General features: G+C 36.7%; 1 protein-coding gene across 4 annotated transcripts in view; it reads left to right on the top strand.

Annotated features, from left to right (window-relative positions):
- Positions 1-25910, top strand: part of LOC143231719 (protein O-glucosyltransferase 2-like) — a 54922-nt gene that overhangs the window by 10477 nt on the left and 18535 nt on the right. For 3 of the 4 annotated variants that reach the window (XM_076466327.1, XM_076466329.1, XM_076466328.1), the window contains exons 4-8: positions 8064-8272; positions 15736-15813; positions 16150-16322; positions 20191-20428; positions 25426-25725. In XM_076466327.1, the coding sequence (XP_076322442.1) occupies positions 8064-8272; positions 15736-15813; positions 16150-16322; positions 20191-20428; positions 25426-25725 (998 nt within the window). The remainder of the gene's footprint in view (positions 1-8063; positions 8273-15735; positions 15814-16149; positions 16323-20190; positions 20429-25425; positions 25726-25910) is intronic. The other variant, XM_076466330.1, reaches the window with a different exon arrangement.

Genomic DNA, 25910 nt, shown 5'->3' with positions numbered 1-25910 from the left:
TAGGAGAGGTTGCTCTGTAGAGCATATGCTCTCTGATCACAAACTTTTTCTTTTCAATACTGGTTCTTCTACTTATTTTCACGCACCTAGTCAGTCCTTTACTGCTATTGATCTCTCAGTTTGCTCCCCTTCATTATTCTTCCATTTTTCATGGAGGGTTGACAATAATCCACTGGGCAGTGATCATTTTCCTATACTTTTTAGAGAGACTGGCCGTGGTCGATGCCACACTGACCCCACGTGGAAGCTGGATCAGGCAGACTGGTCCACTTTCACTGCTCTCACAGAACTTGATCCAGCCATCAATAGACGACTGTGTGGCAGCGGTAACTGACTGTATTATACAAGCAGCTGCTCAATGTATTCCTGAAACCTCAAAACATTTTCTATGATATCTTTATTCGTGGTGGAATCCTGCCTGCTACATGGCATAGAAGGCTCAAAAATGGACCTGGGATACTTTCTGTAGATATCCCACACTGTCCAACTGCATTGCTTCCAACGGGCCCATGCACATGCTAGGCAGGTAAGACGTCAAAGCCAGAAGGAATCTTGGATTAAGTTCACAACTAGCATATCTTCTACCACCAGTTCCAAGGTCATATGAGACAAGGTTTGAAAAGATCAGTGGGCACTACAATTGTGTCCCCTCTCGATCTTACTCTCTGATGGCCAAGAGGTAGTTAATGTCAGGAGCATTGCCGATACTCCAGGCAAAAGCTTTTGCCGGGTATTTAGCACTTCTGCTTGTTCCTCCACCTTCTTGGCCATCAAGACTTGGGAAGAGCATTCACCTCTTTCCTTTGAACTGACTGTCTCTTTGACTATAATCATTCCTTTACACTGGTGGAACTGAAAATGGCCCTTCATCGGTTTGGCAGTACATCTGTTGGACCTGATGATGTACTCTGCTCCATCTCTCTCCTGCTTCTCTTGATATTCTTCTAATTGTTTTTAACCGGATCTGGCAGGAGAATGTTTTTACTGATGGCTGGTGCCAGGCTATTATTTTACCTTTCTCTAAGCCTGGGAAAGATCCCAAGATTCCTTCAAACTACTGCCCATTTGCTTTGATGAGCTGTCTCTGTAAGACCTTAGAGAGGATGGTTAATGCTCCTCTTGTTTGGTTCCTTGAATCAAACAACCTCCTCTCGCCCACCTAGTGTGGGTTCCGATGACAGCACTCCACCACGGACCACCTGATTCGACTTGAAACATCAATCAGAGAAGCCTTTCTCAAACAACAACATCTTGTATCAGTATTCTTTGACATTGAAAAGGCTTATGGCACAACATGGAGGTATGGCATTTTGCAAGACCTCCATATATATTGGTTACGTGGCCCATTTACCCATGTTCATAAAAATTTTTTTTAATGGACAGGAGATTCCAAGTCTGTGTGGGTTTAACACTTCCCCGTTCTTTTCTACAGGAACTTGGGGTCCCTCAGGGCTGTGTTTTGAGTGTCACACTTTTCAGTATAAAGATTAATGCCATCACTGAACAACTCCCTCTCACTATTGCAAACGGGCTCTATGTCGATGACTTTCTTGTGTCAGTCTTTGAACATGAGATATATTGAGCGACAACTACAAACTGCTCTCAATTGTGTACTGAAGTGGACCACGGTGAATGGCTTTAATTTCTCTCTCTTTAAAACCATTTGCATGCACTTTTACTGCCAATGGGGTATTCATCCTGATTCTGTACTCCGTATTGGTGAAGTTTTGCTGCCAGTGGTTCCTGAGACCAAGTTCTTGGGGCTTATCTTTGACCATATGCTGACCTTTATACCACACTTAAAGCAGCTACGGGTCAAATGCACAAGAGCACTGAACTTCCTTCGTGTCCTCTCTACCACCAGTTGGGGAGCAGATCGATGTTCTATGTTAAAGATATATTGTGCTCTTATTTGATCGAAACTCAACTATGGATCAATGGTCCATGGCTCTGCCAGACCCTCGGCCTTAAAGATGCTCGACCCCATTCATCATCAAGGACTTCGACTCTGCACTGGGGCTTTCCGTACCTCCCCTGTTCAAAGCTTACACATAGAATCTCATGAACCTTCTCTGCACCTTCGCTGTTTGCAACAGTCTTTACTGTATTCTTCAAAATTTCATTCCTTATCAAAGCATCCCACCTGGGGATGTGTTTTCCTTCCTTGGTGGATCATACTTTTTCAGAACAGATGATCTTCCATTGCTCCTTTTGGCCTTCGCATCCAGGCACAATTGGATGAATTGGGTCTGTCCTTGGATAACATTGCAGAATCCACTGGTCAGCCCATCCCACCATGGCTTATTACAGTCCCCAAATGTGACCTTTCTTTAAGTCATCTGAGAAAGGTAGATACTCCCGATTGGAAGTACTGTCTTTTATTTACTGAACATCTTTCGAACAATCTTTCCATTCCAATTTATATGGATGGTTCCAAATCAGGTGACTCTGTTGGCTCTGCCATGGTTTGTTGTGGTTCAGTGGTTGTGTGCAGAATCCCCTCTACAGCTTCTGTGTTCACTGCTGAACTATATGCCATATCTCTTGCCCTGGATCATATTGAAGCTAAGCAGTACTCCAACTGCACTATTTATACTGACTCACTTAGTTCTCTACTGGCCCTGGAATCACTTCACGTTGGCTCACATCCTGTTCTTGCTGATATTCAAAACCAACTGGCCCATTTCTCATTAACATCTACTTCTATCCAGTTTTTCTGGATACCAGGCCACGTTGATATTTGCGGGAACGAGCTTGCAGACACGGCAGCTAAATCTATTTGCTCTGGTACTGTCACCACTGTGTCTCTTCCATACATGGACTGTGGTCCTGTATTCAAGGCTCGGTTCTGTGCCAGCTGGCAGTCCACTTGGAGTGAGCAACGTGACAACAAACTTTTTCAAATAAAACCCTATATTGGACTTTGGCCGTCTAGCTTCTGCAAGGTTCGGAAGGAGGAAGTTGTTTTAACTAGACTACGCATAAGTCACAGTTTTTTAACTTATCATTTTTTTTTATCTGGGACTAATGCACCAATGTGTAGTTTGTGTAACACTCAAATCACTGTAAGCCACATTTTTTTTCTTGCTATCGTTACGACTCTCAACAACAGCACTATTTTAAACACGTTTTTTCCCAGGGTTTATCTGTAACATTGGACAGTGTTATTGGTGATGGTGACACTGTCCACCTTGATAAAGTTTTTAGTTTTTTAATGGCCATTAATCTTTTTAACCTCATTTAAGTGTTTGATATTTATTCATTACACCTTTTTAATTGTGGTTCTTTTTTAAGAGTCTCATTCTCTCTAGTTTGATTTGAAATTGGAAAATGGTCATGACATTAAATAACTCAACACCAGGACTGGAAAGGCCAACTTCAGGTGACTAACGCTGTTGTTTGAACTATCCATTTGAACCACCCATTAGTCATCTTGGAGAGTTATTATTACAGTTTTGCTGCATGTCATTTAACACTTTTATTATTTTACTTTTTGATACTGGCCATAATGACACATAACCTGGAACCAGGACTGGAAAGGCCAACTTCAGGTGACTAACACTGCTGTTTGAACTATCCATTTGAACTACCGTTAGTCATCTTGGAGTTATTATTACAGTTTTGCTGCATGTCATTTAACACTTTTATTATTTTACTTTTTGATACTGGCCATAATGACACATAACCTGGAACCAGGACTGGAAAGGCCAACTTCAGGTGACTAACACTGCTGTTTGAACTATCCATTTGAACTACCCGTTAGTCATCTTGGAGAGTTATTATTACAGTTTTGCTGCATGTCATTTAACACTTTTATTATTTTACTTTTGATACTGGCCATAATGACACATAACCCGGAACCAGGACTGGAAAGGCCAACTTCAGGTGACTAACACTGCTGTTTGAACTATCCATTTGAACTACCCGTTAGTCATCTTGGAGAGTTATTATTACAGTTTTGCTGCATGTCATTTAACACTTTTATTATTTTACTTTTTGATACTGGCCATAATGACACATAACCTGGAACCAGGACTGGAAAGACCAATTTCAGGTGACTGGTGGTGGTTCTTGTACTTTCCTGTTAGTCTTCCTGGCGGGTTATGATCATTACCATTATGCTACAGAAAGTCCTTTACAACTTTGTAGACTGGATGTCAACATTGGTTTTATGCCATTTTATGTTTGAATTGCTGTTTTGTTTTTACCTTCATTTCCTTTTATGTATTTTACTTCATTTACTTTACTTTTACCTTTTTACTGGACATTTGGCTAATTATTATTATGATTTTGCTACATGTCTTTTAAAACTTTTATTATTTTACCTTTTGATAATGGCTGTTATGACACATGACCTGGAACCAGGACTGGTAAGGCCGACTTCAGGTGACTGACATTGGTTCTTGTACTTACCTGTTAGTCTTCCTGGTGGGTTATGATCATTACCTTTATGCTAGAGAAAGTCCTTTACAACTTTTCTTACTCTGCTTTCTCTCTTAACATTGTAGACTAGGTGTCAACATTGGTTTTATGCTTTTTCTGTTTTTCAATGTTGTTTTGTTTTACCTTCAATTCCTTTTATGAATTTTACTACATTTAATTTATTTTTACCTTTTTAACGGACATTTGGTGCAGATAGCCTAGCTGCTTTGTGCCATAAAACAATAAATCAACCAACCAACCAATCCTATTTTGATACTTCTGCCATTGTATTTGATCTTCTCTCACTTTGTCAGGTATGTCACTGTTTCTGCCCATACTAGGCCATTCTTCATGTGGTCTGTATTTGTTCCAACTATCCTTGTACTTTCTTTTTCAGGGTCTTTTGTTTTGGGCATTATTCACACACTTCTGGGCTTATTCATATCATTTGTCAGGAACTTCAGTTGTGGTGGATGGCTGTCTCTCTTGGGTCTTTCATGTTCCATCAACAAACTCGCTTCTACAATCCCAAGTCTTCAGTAGGGTCTATTCTTGGTTGAGCATGCCACCCTTGGATGCTTTTGTCACACTTTTCATCTTTGGGCTTCTTATCGTCCTCTATTTTGGTTATAGTTGTTGATATTTTCTGCCAGGCCTGTTTTTACCTCTTACTTTACAGCTACTACTAAATTCATTTATTCTTTATGGGTCTAGGTTAATACACCTCTGTCCTTTTTGGGCCCTAATGTTGGTGTTTCTTTGCCTGCCTTGGTTTGTTTGGTATTTGGACTCCCCCTTCCTCTACCCATTATTCTATTTCTCTCTCTTGCTGTACACTCTCATGCTTTCCAACATCACTATCCTCTCCACCCTCACACACGGTCTCTGCTTGATCTTTATCTGTCTGTTGGACCAAGCTTTCTGTTATTGTGGCTTGTTCTTGTCATATTCTTTTGTCATTGGGTCTTCCACCACCTCTTAAATCCTGGCATTATGTCTGTGCACAGCCATTCTGCCTTTATTCCTCAATTATTTGCTGATGGATTCTTGGTCTCAGCCTTCCTGATTGTTTGGTGTCTCTGTCCATGGCCTCTTTCTATTTCTTTTATGCAGATGTGTTTCTTTCCTTGTTCTATAAATTATTCTGTTTCATTATTCTCCTCATCCAACTCATTTACCTGACTGAGTTTCATTTTGTACCAGCAATATCTTCTGATTTCATTCATCTCCCTTATGATCACCATTGTTCCAGCAACATTCCTGTAGATGTTTCTTTACCTTCTTCCACTGCACTTATCTTTTCCTCTTTATCAGACTTTGACCATTTAAGAAGTACATCATACCTCTTTTCTTTTTGTTTGTAGCCTATAGGATATTTTGGATATGGTTTGGCTCCTGTATCTCGTTTAGATATTCTGTATATTTTATCATAGATCTCTCCATTTAGAGGTCTCTATCTTTGTCTGTCCTTATCTTGGGACCACCTTTTCTCCATGGACCTTTCTTCTTCTTTTATAGGATGGGTCTATTGAGTCTTTCTTTGACATGTTTGTCTTGGGATGTGGATGTTCGCAGACTATTCTCTTTTTATTCATATTCCATTTGTTACATTTTACATTCTCTTACATTTCTTCTTCATTGGCCTTTGAATAAGTTTCTTCAGGTATGAACATGATGCCTTTTCACACATTTGTCTTCTTCTGTACACTTTATGGCTGTTTTATGTCCTGATAGTTTCTGGCTTTCACAAGTTGCTATTCTTCAGTTACCTCACTGTGTTTGAGACCCCTCTTTTGTTCCATATGATCCTACCAGGTGGCTGATGTTGCTTTCCAAAATCCATTTGCTGGCTTTTAAAAATAAGGTTTTTCTGACTAAAGGACCAGTGGCACCTTTTCTGTGTCTTTCTTATGAAGAAGATTCTCCCCTTTTGTCAAGTACAGCATGGGGGAACCTTGCTAGTCACTGTGGTGGTGGGTTATAGAGAATTCTTGATGATAGGAATGCATCTGCTGGGGCTAAAACAAGAAGTATCAATGCAATGAGACGTGGGTTGGTGGTGACACTGTTATTGTCATGCAGGTTATCTCTCACATAAATCATATACATTGCTTGTGCTTTTCACACTCACCTTCTGTAACTTGAGCCTCACCAGTAGCATTGAGGTGAGCTATCACTATACAGTACCAATATATGTCCTCTTCCTGCAGCCTGCATCTGTTCAGTACAGTTGAGATGACAACACTCCATACTGGTTTTTACTGTCTGAATAATATGTTCTTTTCTCACAACTGGTGAACATCCTTCAGAGTCTGATGGTAGAGTTGATTCATGCACTCTGTATAAACCTGTAATGTATCTCTAATGAACCCACCTCCCACAGCTGATGTTAGTCCTGTAGAATTGAAATATATGCAAGTATCCATATTACATAACAGTATGCTTTCCTTCTACAGTTCCCTAGGTGGGCTCAGCAGATTTCCTGCTGTGGTTTTGCTATAAGAAAACACACACACACACACACACACACAGGTGGTGACTGTTCCTTAGAGTTGAGGTGAGCATGGATCCCTCCTTAGAGTTGAGGTGAGCATGGATCCTATAGGTGGTGTCTGTTCCTTAGAGTTGAGGTGAGCATGGATACTTATTATGGTCTTCCTCCTACAGGTGGTGTCTGTTTCGTAGAGTTGAGGTGAGCATGGATACTTATTATGATCTTCCTTCTACAGGTGGTGTCTGTTCCTTAGAGTTGAGGTGAGCATGGATCCTTATTATGATCTTCCTTCTACAGGTGGTGTCTGTTCCTTAGAGTTGAGGTGAGCATGGATCCTTATTACGGTCTTCCTCCTACAGGTGGTGTCTGTTCCTTAGAGTTGAGGTGAGCATGGATCCTTATTATCATCTTTCTCCTACAGGTGGTGGTGTCTGTTCCTTAGAGTTGAGGTGAGCATGGATACTTATTATGATCTTCCTCCTACAGGTGGTGTCTGTTCCTTAGAGTTGAGGTGAGCATGGATCCTTATTATGGCCTTTCTCCTATAAGTGGTGCCTGTTCTGTAGAATTGAGGTGAGCATGGATCCTTATTAGGGTCTTCTTCCTACAGGTGGTGTCTGTTCCTTATAGTTGAGGTGAGTATGGATACTTATTATGGTCTTCCTCCTACAGGTGGTGTCTATTCTCTAGAGTTGAGGTGAGCATGGATCCTTATTATGGTCTTTCTCCTATAAGTGGTGTGTCCTGTAGAATTGGTGATAGAGGAGGTAAACAAAAAGGGTACGGTGTGAACTAACCTGAGCCACACTACATATATTGACTGTCTGACAACTTGTCTGAAAGTACTTTATCATAAGTTCAATAAATTTTAATAAATGTTAATAAATAAAAGTGAAAAAAATTGAGAATATACAAAATAGTTACTTGATTATTTGTGGAAAAGCTCCTAGCCAAAAGATACATGAATTTACATCAGTATGTTTATTTTAATCAGAGTCTGAAACACACATATTTTGCTGTTGTGCTTAGTTTTTTTCTGTGTATAACTTATTAGGATATCTTTATCATGAATATTTTATAAATATGGTGTATCATTTATTAGGATCTCTTTATGAATAATGTTAATTTGTTTTGTATTCCTTGTTAGGACCCCTATACCATGAACATTGTTATTGTCCAGTATCTCTTCCAAAGTGGCTAGACTTGATGAGTTGTTATGGCAACTATTCCCAGATTCATGCTGACTTGTCAAGTTTTCCACAAATTGATATGGAAACGACTTTGGATAGTGCAATCAAACGATTTAACATGCCTGGAGCCATCAGCTTTTGCCATTATAGTGTTATCAAAAATGAGGTAAGTATATAGGCAGAACCTCTTTACATGTAGTTATTTTGCATACTGAATACTTCCAATGCCAAGAGGATAGCATATTCTGTTCTTATATGCTGTAAACATAACTGTTATTGTTGAATAATGCTTGGTTATTAAACATTTTATCTGTCTTGAGGTGAGAATGTAGGTTTTCATATGTTAATTATGAAATGGAAAACCTTTGATTTAGCTATTTATACTAGATATACTTCCACAAGGTCCACAAAAGTGTTCTTTTTCAAGAGTAAATAAAACCAAAATTAAGAGTAACAAATATTTTTACTTTGTACTTTAGAAGCTCATATACCATTTTGTGTTTTAGCCTACAGAATGTGTAGTTTTTCTTCTGATTCTTTGTTTGTGCACATTCTACTGATGTCACAACAGCATAATTTGCATTGTTACATCATTTCAGTTTCTGTTGACTGACTGACAGACAACAAATTACTATATTGTGGTGTGAGAGGTTAATACAATTGACTCTTACAGGTGGCCTTTGGCTCCCTTTCAGGGAAATCATGAGATTGATGAACTGTTTTACAAATAATGGTTTAGTTAGAAAGTAATGTTGTAATTTATAAATTATTTCATATCTTGTTGTGAATTAAGAATGCATTGTGTAGTTTTTATATTTTTCAAAGTAACCTCCAACTATATTGATGCATTCTCTGTCCTGGTACTGTATATAACCACCTCATTGAGATATTATCTTTTTTCTTTTTCTTAACAAAGCACTAACTGATTGATTTCTCTGTACCATGACCATTGCATATACTTTGAGTGTTCTTCATGTTGCCAATTTGATTTTTGTAAAAATAAAATATTTTTTTTTGTTTATCAAGTTGATATACAGGATGAATTCCAGCATTACTGTTTTTGGTATGGATGTGAATCAGGCCTCTTCTATCCCACCTCTGATATCTAGAGTCACTTAATAGTCAGGGTGAGGAGCCACTTTCAGTTGAAGCTCTCCATAAACTTATTTGTAATTAGGTGGAGACATATATTCTATCTGCTGGTGTTTCACTGAGGCTGCACTTATAGGCAATCTTGGACATTCTGGATGTTATTCAGTTTTACTTTTATCTTTGTCTTCTTCCAGCTCCTTTTTCCAGTTAGTAAATGGTGTGTAAGATGTTTTGGGTTTTTACCAGGTTGCTTTTGAGTATTCATCTTCCTTGATGATGGGAAGGTCTGAGTATAAATACTGAGTTCTTCTTCCATCTTCTGATTTTCCAGTTCATGCAGGAAGGTTTACTGCTCAGTTACATGAAGGGACAACTATGTCTTGTCCACTGCATTTGTCAGAACAGCATACTCCAGCTTGCCATTATTAGATGGATGGACACGTATTTAGATTCTCTAAAAATGGACATACGCCTGGAAATGTGGGGTTCCAGAACAGAATCTATGATCAACCTGAATATATCACAATTTTTTAGGATTTATCTGATCCTAACTAAGATATTTTTGATCTCCAACTTTTGTTCGAAGCCTCTCAGCAATCACCATATCAACTTGATGATGAGTTGGGATCACTGTTAGTATCTACCTTGTTTTGAACTGACCCTTGGTTTTTGTGTGCATTCCAGGGTCTTTGGAGTCAAAAATTGATGTTGCCCATCTGCATTAATCTTTGCCATTGCTTTCTTCTTGACTTTCCTTGGCTGTTACAGGTGATCATAATTCCTTCCCTGTTTGAATGTCCCAGCTTTGAAATTTAACCCCTCAGTCCATTGTTACATAGAATATATTCTGCCTATATCCGTAAGGTTTCTCCATCAGCTGAAATGCCACCCAAAGTGGCAGTCACTACTGTATGCTTCTCTGTAGTCTGTGGAGGTTCATCTCTATAATTTTTGGACATGTGGAAAACATTTACTATGGATCCATGGATACTACAGGTCTTTGCTGGTCAAGGGACAGGTTTTATTCCCATCTGATTGTTGTGAAGATGGCTGATTGATCCCAGTCATCAATGTTTCTCATTTAAATCACTTCTTAGATCCTTTAAGGTTCATGACAGATTCATTCTTCACTCTGTGTTACACAAGAACTGTAGATGTTGCCAACACCAATCTTCATGTTCCTATGTGGAGTTGTTCTACCACTTTCTGCATTTTGTGCACTTAGGGTCTGATGCTGCAGTTCAGGATTTTTACCTTTGGGCTAGTATCAGCATCACATGTTTTCTGCGTAATCATTACAAGCTTTTTCTTGTCACCTTCATCCCCTAGGCTTGTACATATACCATTAAACAGATAATTGGTTACTGTTGGCACAATTTCTTTAGTTGGCTGAACATCATGCTCAAATTGTACTTTCAGAAGTAACAAAGACAGGCTTTATAGTCACATCTGCAAAATCTGTTCTCATTCCAAAACAACATGTCATTTATCTTGAGGTCTTTTTCAACATGTATCTGAGTCAGTTTCAGCTTACTCCTATCCAGCTCCACACACTATGGAATAGGCAGTTTGATTCTTACATCTCTTTTTCCCACTGTGCAAATGGTTCTTTCTTTTGGGAATATAGGCATCAATCAGATATTCCTCATTCCTTTGGGATAAGAGCACATGAAATCCTTTCAGTGGTCTCTACATGGCTAATAGATCATGAACAGTGAGTGGTCCATTGGATTCTCCAGTCTTTCTATTCAGGAACAACATCTTCAATCTCAAGTGTTGGTTAGATCAGAACCACATTACAATAGGTTTTTCCCTGCTGACACCTCATCCAAAGATTCATCTCTTCCTGGATACTTCTCTTCAGGGATGGGGTGCATTTCTCAGTGGTCAGGAATTCAAGGGTTTATGGATTGACAATGAGGATTCTCTACACATCAAAGTTTTAGAAATTCTTGCTGCTTGAAATGCAATGTCTCTAGTTCTGGAGTTATTGAGGAGACAAAATCTTATGTTTCATTCTGACAATTCCATGTTGCTGTTTAACATTTTCCATCAGGAGCACACCCAGTCTAGAAAGCTCTACTTTTGTATTGGATTTTCTTTATTGGACTTACACCCATCATGTCATCCTGCTAGATTGCCATGTTCTGGAGATGATTAATATGATGGCAGATCAATTGTCTTGATTCAACCAGATTCATTTGACAGAATGGATGCTTCATCAAAAAGTTTTTCCATTGGATTTCTGTTGGTTCAGTCGCCAAAGATTATCACTTATTGGAACATCACCTACTGGCATTTTGGGCTCTGGTACCTTGTCCACATGCATTGGCAGTAGATGCATTCAGGCAGGTGTGGATATGATTGCACCTCTATGCCTTTTCACTAATTTGTATGTTATGCAGAGTACTAGCAGTGATTCCTCAACACTTGGTCTTGTTCTGTTTGGAGTACCACATTTGCAAGCTCAACTCTTGTTTCTGCTTTTGTGGTACTTTCAGGAGTGCCCACCTCTTCCACTTCTTTTTTGGTTGTCTCTGTTAAGGCAGACTTGATCTGACATGTACAGCTAGCCATCTTGAAGCTCAGGCTTCATGCATGAAGATTATGTGGTCCTTCACATGGTGTTAGGGTTTAAGGTCTAAGACTGCCATGTATATGTCTCAGTCTCTTTATAGTCCCATGATGGACATTTTTCAACAGAAATGGCACAAGTATTATTGACAATTATTGTAAGGTGGTTCAACTCATTCTTCCAGAAGTGTCAACTACAGCTTGTTTTTTTACTTGGTCCTTTGACAAGTTTTGTATCTTCCACAGTTTATTTAGATGAGGTGGCCTTATTATCTACCATTAGATACTCAAAGAGATGAAAATTATACGAGTCCATTGTAGTGCTCTCAGGTCTCCTTAACTAATTTTAGGTTCTTTGTCCCAAACAACTGTTTAAGTTACTTAACTGGAACATTAAGATTATATTTCATGTCAGAGTTGTTTGTGCTGCATGTGCATAGAATGCTTCATCATTCCATTTTCATCCTTCTAAGCCCTAATAGGTCCTTACCTAAGACTTTGGCAGACAGGGAAGAGGAACAATCTGTTTCACTAATTCACCTGAAGGCTGTTTCTCACCTTTATGACCTATGAGATTCTGATCATTTTTATGTCCAGTGAGGGGCTTGAAGTGTTAGTTTACATGCCTTTAGAGGTGATATACAATGATTTTTATTTGTTGTGGTTCTTCAATTTCCCAGAATTTATTCCTGATTACATTGACAAGGTTGGTACAAAGGTTGATCCATATTGCTTATTCTGGGTTCTCTTTGGAGGTGAGGTGACTTCTGCAAGCCACTCTCATTAGATTCATTATATTTCTGTCTTTAGCAGCCTTGTTGAACTGCACACTGGAGTTCACTGTGAGGGCTGGTATGTACTTTTAGTTGCATGATCTGGCAGTATCTTTTTCTGAGGGTTTTTTGACTACCTATTATAACTATCTCAACCCCATTGGCTAGTTTTTAATGAGAAGTGAGTATCTTCATTAATAATGCTATCTTATCTTTACTATCTGGTGTATGTTACCTCTTTATCAGAGAATCCCACTCTGGCAAGTGTTTCCCAGACAGGTGTTCTCTAATCAAACCAAATCTACTCTAATAACCATTAATACAATATACTTTATCTAGGTTGCAACAGGCTCTTCATAAATGTGATGTTGCATAAAGACCACCCAAAGGCAGACTGAGTTGTATCATTGTGTTACACATGAACTATCATGAGTAAACCATAAGGGAATCTATCTCATCCCAGCTGATCATTGGCTTCAATAAATTGGATGGTTTTCTTTAACAATGTAGGAACTTGGTTCTTCAATTGCACTGTTTCCTGTTCCTCAGGATTACCCCTCCCCCTCCATGCTGAACTACTGGAACTAGAGAGTCCTTACCAAGTTTTCTTTCTTGTGACTGGGTTGGTGAACAGACCTTATTCCTCGTGGAGGTCCTCTTACCAAAGTCCCTGAATGTTTTTATGCAGATGTTGGTAGGAAAGACTCCAGCTTATGCAGGAGACTATTCATAATACTGATTCATATTTCATATCAGGAAACTGGTTGGATTGAGTGTGGCCCTTCTTTTTGATTACTATATTGATTCAGTACATTGTTCATGGAAGAGACCCATTGTTTCCTTGTAATCCTAAAGCAGAGCTGTCCCATTCTGAGTTTGTATTGAACACAGCTTATTCCACATCCTTCCCATAATCCTGTGAACAAGTGGAATTTACCTTGCCTACATGGTTGGAGAGAGAGGATAAGTTTTTATAATTCCAGATTGGATGAGTTTTTTTTCTTCAGAATGAGTATGGCATACATGATCCTATCATTCTGGGTTTTGTTTCTTCAGAATGAGTATGGCACACATGATCCTATCATTCTGGATTTTGTTTCTTCAGAATGAGTATGGCACACATGATCCTATCATTCTGGGTTTTGTTTCTTCAGAATGAGTATGGCACACATGATCCTATCATTCTGGATTTGGGATGTAGCCTTTCAGACTTCTTCAGGTTAAGGATAGGGTTAGTCCACTTAGGTGTTGCTTACCTTCATGTCATGATTCTGGTGGCTCAGATTGTACAACTCCATAGCTACAAACACACACACACACACACATACATATATATTGTGATTTTAATATCCTAGCCATCAATGTGGGATTTAGGATCCATGACACTAATTCTAATTCCAAGCAGTGGTACCTCAGCTACCTAGTTGTGGCGTGGTCAGTAATAAGGATGGATTACATTGTAGTTCACCTGTGGTGCATGATGTAGGTTCAGGGTGAAGAACATCCTTGTTCTAAATGTAGTGAGATTACCCCACTAGGTTGCTAATCTTCTGTTTACACATTTTGTATGAATAATGTTCTGCCATCTTATCAGTTTGGAATTCTGGCTTGTAGTTTGGGTAGAGAAAAGTATTTTTTTTCTAAGATACATTTTTCTTAAATTGAGCAATTTGCAATAATACTTCTCACCCACTCTTTTGTCCTTCCTAGTGACTATGGTTTAAATTTGTCTTGAAAAAGTGGTTATCTGAATGAGGTGCTTATGTAAAACACCAGGATAGAGAATGCACTGACTTGTGTAAAGTGTCATGAGACAAATATTGGCAATGAAAATTAAGCAGAGAATAAAATGCCAGAGCAGGCAATAAAAAAAATTCAGATCAAACTTAGCGGGGCAAAGGAAAAGAAATCTTAGCAGTCAAGACGTAATAACTCTAGTGTGAGTGGAGGTAAGTATTATTTAAGGAAATGATAATTATTTTAATATCAGAACAATTCCAGCTGGTCTTACTTTAAATAGCATAACCAAAATTTGCCACTACAGGAGAGAAACATTTAATAGTGAGTTTGTGTTATACTTGTGAAATATTTTACCATATTTGATTTACTTACCTGTTTATTTATTTTTATTTTTGTTAATGTTTTAATTCTAATGATAGGAGAAATAGTTTAACTGTAAGCTGAATTTGTATTATGTTTACAACAGATTTATAGAAAGTGTTATGGACAGCATGTGCGTTTCAATATGTTCATGGACGCTATTCTTCTCTCTCTTACCACAGATTTATAGAAAGTTATGATCAGCATGTGGGTTTCAATATGTTCATGGATGCTATTCTTCTCTCTCTTACCACAGATTTATAGAAAGTGTTATGGACAGCATGTGGGTTTCAATATGTTCATGGATGCTATTCTTCTCTCTTACCACAGATTTATAGAAAGTGTTAGGGACAGCATGTGGGTTTCAATATGTTCATGGATGCTATTCTTCTCTCTCTTACCACAGATTTATAGAAAGTGTTAGGGACAGCACGTGGGTTTCAATATGTTCATAGACACTATTTTTTTCTTGCTTACCACAGATTTATAGAAAGTGTTATGATCAGCATGTGGGTTTCAATATGTTCATGGATGCTATTCTTCTCTCTCTTACCACAGATTTATAGAAAGTGTTATGGACAGCATGTGGGTTTCAATATGTTCATGGATGCTATTCTTCTCTTTCTTACCACAGATTTATAGAAAGTGTTAGGGACAGCATGTGGGTTTCAATATGTTCATAGACACTATTTTTTTCTTGCTTACCACAGATTTATAGAAAGTGTTATGGACAGCATGTGGGTTTCAATATGTTCATGGACGCTATTCTTCTCTCTCTTACCACAGATTTATAGAAAGTGTTATGGACAACATGTAGGTTTCAATATGTTCATGGATGCTATTCTTCTCTTTCTTACCACAGATTTATAGAAAGTGTTATGGACATCATGTGGGTTTCAATATGTTCATGGACGCTATTCTTCTCTCTCTTACCACAGATTTATAGAAAGTGTTATGGACAACATGTGGGTTTCAATATATTCATGGATACTATTCTTCTCTCTCTTACCACAGATTTATAGAAAGTGTTATGGACAACATGTGGGTTTCAATATGTTTATGGACGCTATTCTTCTCTCTCTTACCACAGATTTATAGAAAGTGTTATGGACAACATGTGGGTTTCAATATGTTCATGGATGCTATTCTTCTCTCTCTTACCCGGAAGGTGAGATTGATAATTTGTTGAATATTTTCAGTTGGTACTTAACAGTTTACAAAGTAAGCTTTTAAATATAATTTAGAATTTATGAATATCAATTACAGAAGTAAAAAATATCTTTAAGAGTTTATTTAATCAAAACATGGAATTCCTTTTTCCATAAGCTGAAATAATTATTTCCTGTGTAGTAGATTAAAAGTGCTTATATATATATGTAAATATATATTTTTATGGTAAGTAGTGTTGCTGATATTACCTGAATCTGTCTTGTTCAGTGTTCTATACACAAAACTTTCCCTTCAATAGTATTGTTTTTTTATAGAAACCATTTTTTTCCACCAGATACAGCTTCCAGACCTTGAAATGCTGGTCAACTTGGGTGACTGGCCCTTAGAGAAGAGGCTTCTGAAAGACGGTCCCATTCCTTTTTTCTCGTGGTGTGGTTCGAAGGACACACGAGACATTGTAATGCCTACTTATGATATAACTGAAGCTACACTGGAAATGATGGGAAGGTAACTGTTCTTTATGGGTAAAGTTCTGTACATTAATTATGTAAGTAATTTATTTTATATTCTATAAAAATAAGGTTTTGTGTCTATGGGAATTGTGTTTTGTAATGAAGACTGTACAATTGTTTTGAACTGTAGAAAGGTTTTATACATGAAACCTTTAGCTATGTTATAACATGTTCTTTTTAATTAGACAATATTAACTTTTTCAGTGATGTGTTTATAGGTAAACAATCTTCCCTGTTTTAGGCTTATTAACACAAGATTCAAGAATTCATGAACGAACAATATCTCAGATTACAGTTTACATAGAAATAAAAACAGTTTCTTTGTTGTCATGTTTACCAAAACACTTAACTCTTGTAACACAGGAATTTACAGGTAGCTTGTAGTTACAGGTTTTACCTTAACTGCATGTCACACCGTTCCAGTCCTGCCAATGTAGGAGTTATAGACTGTCTTGTTCCCAGAATGACCAATATTTGTAGTACTGAAGAATCAATGAAGAACAAATCACTACAACTGTCCAGAATATTTTGTAAGAAAGAAAATAAAAATGAACATTTAGGATAATGTAGAAGAAAATTACAGACAGCAATATTTCCTTCCATCAAAGGTTTCTGAAACATACGAAAGATACATAAACAGCATTAAATTAGAACATTATTCAGAACTTACAAGACAGTACAATCACAGTTAACATACACTAAGCCACCTAACGATCTCAGAAGGAGGAAGACAGTACACAGAACATCCGCTGTAAGTTTAGATTTCAGGACGTCTTGGAAAGATACATAAACAGCATTAAATTAGAACATTATTCAGAACTTACAAGACAGTACAATCACAGTTAGCATTACACTAAGCCACCTAACAATCTCAGAAGGAGGAAGACAGTACACAGAACATCCGCTGTAAGTTTAGATTTCAGGACGTCTTGGAAAGATACATAAACAGCATTAAATTAGAACATTATTCAGAACTTACAAGACAGTACAATCACAGTTAACATACACTAAGCCACCTAACAATCTCAGAAGGAGGAAGACAGTACACAGAACATCCGCTGTAAATTTGGATTTCAGGACGTCTTGGAAAGATACATAAACAGCATTAAATTAGAACATTATTCAGAACTTACAAGACAGTACAATCACAGTTAACATACACTAAGCCACCTAACAATCTCAGAAGGAGGAAGAAAGTACACAGAACATCCGCTGTAAATTTGGATTTCAGGACGTCTTGGAAAGATACATAAACAGCATTAAATTAGAACATTATTCAGAACTTACAAGACAGTACAATCACAGTTAACGTACACTAAGCCACCTAACGATCTCAGAAGGAGGAAGACAGTACACAGAACATCCGCTGTAAGTTTAGATTTCAGGACGTCTTGGAAAGATACATAAACAGCATTAAATTAGAACATTATTCAGAACTTACAAGACAGTACAATCACAGTTAACGTACACTAAGCCACCTAACAATCTCAGAAGGAGGAAGACAGTACACAGAACATCCGCTGTAAGTTTAGATTTCAGGACGTCTTGGAAAGATACATAAACAGCATTAAATTAGAACATTATTCAGAACTTACAAGACAGTACAATCACAGTTAACATACACTAAGCCACCTAACAATCTCAGAAGGAGGAAGACAGTACACAGAACATCCGCTGTAAATTTGGATTTCAGGACGTCTTGGAAAGATACATAAACAGCATTAAATTAGAACATTATTCAGAACTTACAAGACAGTACAATCACAGTTAACATACACTAAGCCACCTAACAATCTCAGAAGGAGGAAGAAAGTACACAGAACATCCGCTGTAAATTTGGATTTCAGGACGTCTTGGAAAGAAAAGTTAGGATTCATTAGCATAACAGACATAAAACATGTAGTAATACTTGATCTATCTGTTGTAGCCACTCAGACTAGTGGAGACAATTATTTAGAATAGAATCATACTGAAGTGAGAGGATATAAACCTGACACATGAGAAAGAAAGATAAAACTATTTTTCTATGTCCACTTCACTGATGACACATTAAGCCATTCTAGAAATGAGCTCTGTAAAAACTAGATAAATGTCTTGAAAGCATACAAATAATTTGAATGTCTAATGACGAAGACCCTGGTCGAGTGGATAATGCAGTGTACTTTCTGGCAAGAAGACCGATAGTCAAACCCTGGTCTACTGTCACAAAAGTAGTCCTTTTCAGGACTTTCCTAAAGACAGCAGCAGTTTAGTAGCTGGAATGTAAGATGAAACATAATTAGCAGTTAGTGTCTATTTCTTATGGAAAGAATAAAGTAGTTATTAATTAGTAATTAGACTTAAAGGATGGTAGAGGTTATTAACCATGAAAATAATTGATATCCATTCATGATGATGAGAAACCCACTTGAAGTAAAAATATATCTCAGGACAACTGGTATGAGTATTAACTGTTTCACTAATAAAGCAGAGAACAACATTTCAACCTGACGATAACCGAAGAAGATTGATATGTTGTTCTCTGCTTTATTAGTAAAAGTATTAATACCCACACCAGCTGTCCTGAGATATATGATTGATAACCACAACCTTACTATAAGTAATTTTGTAATATTTTGTTTCTCATTTGAAACTTGCAATTGGTTCATTTTGGGAAGTTTGAAGGAATAACCTTTGTTTATGGTGACAACAAGTTCCAAATTCCCATGACGGTGCTTTTGAGAGGTACATATAAGTGCTTATGACAGTGGAAGAGTCAATAAAATTTTCACCAGATGTTTTTATCTTAAAGTATAACTTTTTAGTAAGAGTTTAAATAACATTCCAAGCTATATCATAACGCAATGTTTACGGACAACGATGGACCTGTTGGTCCATCTTGGTTGTTCTATCCTTTAAGCCAAACTAAAACTGTTTAAAGAAGAAATTAAAGCCAACCATAATCACTCATATATCTATCAAGGTTTCTTTTAAACTCACTCAAATTTACTGCTTCAACAACATCTGAAAGCAAACCCATTCATAGACCAACCACCCTATTTGAAAAATAAAACTCTCTGAGCTGAAGACAGCTTCTACCTTGATTAAATCTACATTTGTGTACCCTAGTTCTATAATTGTTAAGTATGAAAAATGTTGATGCACCAATTATATCAGTTCCTTTTACAATTTTAAACATTTCAATAAGATCCGCTCCAACCCTTTTTTTTTTTCAAGAGAAAACAAATTTAAGGACGTTAATTTCTCCTTGTGACAACCTGTCCATCCCAGGTACTATTTTAATAACCTTCCTCTGAACCATTTTCAACAATTCAATGACTGAGGTAGAAAGCCCGAGACTGAACATAGTACTCGAAATGTGGCCTAACCAGTGACCTGTACAATGAAATGAGGAATACAGTCTAATTGTATCTGAAACTTCAGATGTCCTGAGATGGTTATGAAGACGTTTTAAGAATTAGTGTTATTTTTGGTGAGATTTTAACTGTGAAACATGAGTTATTACGTAGATAAAGCTCTGCTGAAAAATAGTTTATTTGGATCTTATGTTGTTTTGGAACAGTAGGTTTGAGGAGTAGAACATTGTGGTCTTGTAACATAACTAAACCTTTTCTAACCAGAGTATATTGAAAAGTGTATGCTGTGATCTGTATGAGATACTCTGTCTAATCCCAAGTTTCATTTTCCTGAAGTGAATTAGCTGCTAAAAGTATTAAAAAGAATCAACTTTTGATGTAGTTATTATTTACTGTTGGTTTATTTTGATAGGAATAATGAAATCACTGTTAGTAAATTTACTTACTTGCTTTAAAGCTATTAAGTTTATGTTGTCAATGCATGAAAATTATGGCTTTGTTTTCCAGGGTCACCCTTGACATATTCAGTGTGATGGGCAACTCAGGACCTGAATGGGAAAACAAAGTTGAAAAGGGTTTTTGGCGTGGGCGGGATAGTCGACAAGAGCGTTTGGATCTAGTAAAGATGGGAAGGAAACATCCCGATGTCATTGACGCAGCCCTTACCAATTTTTTCTTCTTCCGTGAACAGGAGAAAGAACTTGGACCCAAAGTTTCTCATGTGTCTTTTTTTGATTTTTTCAAGGCAATCTTTCTTATTTAATTTCTATTAGATAATATGTGTTTGTTCTTTTCTCAAAAAAGAAAAAAAAAACTGCATATTTTACCTTGTGTCAGAAGCTGCTCCCTTATTTATTTTACAAAACTAATGTTTGAACAAAGAAACTAAAAAGAATGTTTGTGAGGCAGTGTTTTTCCAAACTTAAATAGAAACACCCCCTACCTCAGTAGTTTTAAATATGTCCCCCTCACTACATTAAAATATTTTTTGTTAGTGACAACAGCAGAACCAACACATGTGTAACCTGTTTTTAATAATTTGTTTAAAATTTAAAAACATTTTTGTAAGGCAGTGGTTCCAAACTGGAGGTAAATTACCCCTTGGGGGTAATTTAACAATTTATTGGGGGTAATGGAGGGGTGACAGAAAAAAAGTTAAAATTCTGAAAATCAAGAAAACATTGAGGTAACTGGTATTAGGATTAATGTTAACTTAGTCTTAGTATGTAAAGTTGTAAATTAAACCTATTTTAAGTATGTAATAAAGTTAAACCAAATAACAATAAACATCAAAAACTAATATACAGTATTAGAAAAGAAAAAATATGTATCTAAGTGTGTGGTAACCTAAAAGTATTTTGACAAGTATGCTTCAGAACACAAGTCACTCAGTAACCCTGATGACTCATCGACGTGTCCAGTATGCGTCACTCACTGCCTGAGGTAGCCTTTATTTCACACTGTCAGTTTCTATGTGAGCATCAGCCGAGGTAGACAAAACCTGGTATGTATGTGTACTGTCCTATGCAGTATAGTTAGTATTTACCTACTATTACATCATTCCTATGCTGAATAAGCTCTTTTAATGCTATCTAGAAAAAATAAATAACAAGTTCATATTGTTCACACTTTTTTATGCAGTTTTTCTTTTTCTGCAGATTAAACAATAAAATGTCTAAAAAGCGCACCTACTCTGATGCCTTTCTTCGCTATGGCTTTGTGAATTTACCTTCTGGTGGAGAGGATCGGCCACAATGTGTAGTATGTCACAAAGTGTTGACAAATGAAAGCCTCAAGCCATCAAAACTCTCACCTCACCTCCAGAAATGCCATCTAAATCTTCAAAATGAGGATCAAGCTTATTTTCAGCATCGGGCTGTAGCACTGAAGAATATCCAGTTCGGTTCATCTGGAATTCAAGCCCAAAAGCTTCAAGCTGCGGTCGAAGCATCTTACTTTGTTGCATATAAAGTTGCCGAACAACAAAAATGCCACACCATTGCAGAGAATCTGATTATGCCTTGTGCATATGAGATGGTAAGCAAGGTATGTGGGGAGGATCAAGCGAAGAAACTGAGTGTCATATCTCTATCAAACAACACAATCTGCCAACGAGTCGATGACATGGCATCAGATATTCTGTCCCAAGTTACAACAGAGATCAAGGAAAGCTCATATAGCAAATTCTCCTTGCAATTTGACGAATCATGTGACTTAGCCAGTTGTGCTGTTCTCCTTGGGTTCGTTCGTTACGTCCACCAGGACAAGATCAAAGAAGAGTTCCTATTATGCGAAGATCTGCTGACAACCACGAAGGGGGAAGATATCTTCAATATCACCAACAGTTTCTTTACCACGAATGGATTGGATTGGAACAGCGTTCAACAGGTAGGGAGAGATGTTTATATAAAGTCTAGATTAGTATAAATACAATGAATTACATGGCATATAGTCATATAGTTTTATTTATTGTACAAGTAGCTGTAGTGTAGCTAATATTTTATACATAATTCACAAAAAAGTATCCTGCCTGTCGTACTGAAATATTAAAGTACCAAAATAAATTAAATTAAATTAAAACCATATAATTATAACGCAAAAGATAAGTAAGAATGACTAACTGACGCAATCTATAATAGTTTTTCTTTTTTAATCTAGGTCTCCGTTGATGGAGCACCGTTGATGATGGGTCGTAATCGTGGATTACAGGGCCTCATACAAGCTGTGAATCCAGAACTTTCTGTAGATCACTGCATCATTCATTGGTACTCTCTTGGATCAAAAAGCCTGCCTGGTAATCTGAAATTAGTGTTTGAAGATGTGTTGAAAATCGTCAATTTCATCAAGTCCAGAGATGTGAATTCGCGCATATTCAGGGAGCTGTGCAAGGAAATGGGAGAGCAGTATCAAGTTCTGCTCTACCACACCGATGTTCGCTGGTTGTCACGAGGCAAGGTTGTACGTCGAGTCATTGAGTCTCGAACGGCTCTTCAGGAATTTCTGAAACAAGAAGAATCTCCTTTGCTACCAAGTTCACTGATAAGGAGTGGCTTGCTCGACTTTGTTACTTGGCTGACATATTTGCAGAGCTGAACAGTGATAATCTGCAACTCCAGGGCCAAAACACGACTGTCATTGATGCCCATCACACTGTGACTCCATTTCTGGGAAAACTGAGACTCTGGATTCGACACTTGGAGAAAGGAGTGATCGCTCAGTTTCCCACCCTAGACCAGTTTGTTGAGGAGAATAGTTATAATACTGGATCACTTTTGCAGACCATCAACAAAGAGATGAGCGACCATTTGAAGGGGCTTGAAAAAGCGTGCAGCACTACTTTCCAGAGAGTGACCTAAAAACAGCCAGTCTTCAGTGGATCATTCATCCCCTTTCTGTACCTGATGAGGCCATTCATGATGATGATTTCCCTGCAAAGGAGGAGTGGATCACAATGCGAGCAAACGAAGCCTTGAAAGTCAAATTCCAAAACCAAAATGCAGATTCCTTTTGGATTTCACAACTAGCTGACTCGCCAACTCTGTCCAAGAGTGCCTTGAAGTTGTTGGTATCATTCTCAACAACGTATCTGTGCGAGAAGGGGTTCTCAACCATGCTGGGGATGAAAACAAAAAAGAGGACTCGCTTGAATGTTGCAAACGATGCCAGGCTGGCACTTTCAACCACAAAACCAAGAATTCCTAAACTAGCTTCAAGTATGCAACTCCATCCATCCCACTGATGTTCTTGACATCTTTGGCAATATTCATTAGAAATGCACAATGATCAAATACAATAATTAAAAGTGTAATTCAGTGTAAATAAATTATATAAATAAATTGTAAATAAATAAAGTGTAATAAATAAAGTGCAATATATCTCTAGTTTAATTTAGCCATATATATCAATGTTGAAAACATTTTGTGAAAGGGGTAACATGCTTAATGTGGCATGTTAAATTGGGTAACAAGCTGAAAAAGTTTGGGAACCACTGAATGTAAGGAATGAGCAGAAAAAAACCAAAAACATTGAGACCAAAGTGATAGTTTTGTTAGGCTATTGTCACCTCCAACTCTTCTGTCATTATTTTTGGGCTCCAAAAAGCCATTCCTTCTCAACCACCAGTATGCACTCCCCAGGGAACATGTTCTAAATTTCAGAAAACATTGTGGTTTACTGATTCATTCACTTATTATTTCTTTATATTTGAAATTGAATACTGATTACATCATTTAACAATAATTTTATTTTTAATGTCCTGTTTATTTACTATATTAGCTGATACTGACTGATTTAAACTGAATTGGTACTAACTTGCTCAAAGGAATGTTTGAAATACAATTTCAGTTTATGGAAATTAGTATTGCAGCCTGCATATTTTATAACTCTTGTATCATATTAATATTACTTATAAATATATGTGGTATATTGCTTACAAACAAATATTTTTGTATTCTACAATAGTGTAAAATGATTATTTATTGTACTGTTGTACTTGTGTTACAAAAGAACTGCTTAATTAGATGCCACTTTTTTATGCTTTGCAATATTAATTATTAATTTTTGTCTTAAGCTACAATGAATAGTAACAGCATACAAACCATTGTTTTATCCAAAAGGTGTGAATCTCTCTCTCTCTAAATTGTAGACATTTGTTGTACAGTTAGTTTTGATATATTAAAATACTGTTGTGTGTCAACAATTCACATATTTTTATTGTAGAAATTGTAAACAGGTAAATGCATTTATAGCAATAACTGTGTTGCATATATAACTTAATTTTGTTAACTATTTAGTTTAAATAGCTGGTAACAAAAGTAATGTTAATTTTTTCTATATGACACATTTATATATTATGGATTAGTAAGTGTTTCTTTATTGTTTTGTTTATGTTGGAAATAAAACTGGTCATCATGATTGTCACCACCCTAGTTTAATTAAAAAGAGAACAAAATGTGTTAAATAACATACTTTTGAATACATTAGGTTTACTTACACTGAGTTTTATTTGACACAACAAAGTTTTTAGGAGATCTAGTAGTGATAAGATGACAAAAACCTTGTATAAATATAATGTAATATTTAAAAGCAATAGACACTGTCAGCAAACTAAGAAACTAGTTTGATCTGTTGATCGATGCATCAAGCTACTATATTGTGTTAATCTTTATAAAATGACTTGTTATCACGTGCATCACTCAGAGGAAAAATACTGTTAAAGGAACAACCAGTTGGAAGTTTTGATGTAGGATAAACTACTTTTGACACATTTGTGTAACCTCTTTTGTCTCGTTATTAAAGTGTTAAAGATGTAATTTTACACATCTTCATTATTAAACATGTTTAAAGTATTCATATTATATATCTTGTCTATTAACGTGTTTAGATAAGTAATTTAATGTAAGACTGAAGAGGACACCAGTGTGTCAAAACTAGTGACTCTGGTATCAAGATTCATGACTATTTGTTTCATTTACTGTTTTTGTTTTCTTTCAGGAAATTAATTTTCCAGGATTTGTGTTATAATATTTGGCTAATTTAAAAACTGTGTGACCTTTTTAACTTCTGTGAGCATGATTATATTGATGTGTTTTTATTCCAGACCCATGATAAAATAACAAAATCTTAGAGTAATTAATTTTAAAAACTTAAACTTTTCTCTAAAGGAGCTCTAACAGTGGATGGTTGAAAGAATTAAAAGTTGGTTTAAAAAAAATTCATAACTTGGTTTTGTTTCAATTACAGTATAAATACCAGATCAACATTGATGGCACAGTTGCAGCCTACCGATTCCCCTACTTGTTAGCAGGAAGTGGCGTGGTGTTAAAACAAGAATCTGATTATTATGAGCATTTCTACCACCAGATGGAACCTATGGTTCACTACATTCCATTTAAACGAGACCTCTCGGACCTTATTAAGAAGCTTGAGTGGGCTAAAAGCCATGATGCAGATGCCCAAAGAATAACAAAGAATGCACAACAGTTTGCCCTGGATCACCTTTTACCAAAAGAAGTGTTCTGCTATCATATGGTATTATTTCAGGTAACTAACTATTCATTGTTTTCACAAGAGTGTAGTGAAACAGTCTTGTTAATGAAAAGCAGTTTGGGAAACTATAAAATTATGTAGATGGTTAATTTTTATTTGTTTTTAGTTTGAAAAAATGTATGCCATTATACACTGTGTTTATGATTTGTGAACTTCAGGAATTTGTTTTTCAATATCTG

The sequence above is a fragment of the Tachypleus tridentatus genome, chromosome 11 (genome assembly GCF_004210375.1).
Source record: "Tachypleus tridentatus isolate NWPU-2018 chromosome 11, ASM421037v1, whole genome shotgun sequence".
In the NCBI taxonomy this organism is placed as follows: domain Eukaryota; kingdom Metazoa; phylum Arthropoda; class Merostomata; order Xiphosura; family Limulidae; genus Tachypleus; species Tachypleus tridentatus.
This window is presented reverse-complemented; position numbering and strand designations above follow the sequence as displayed.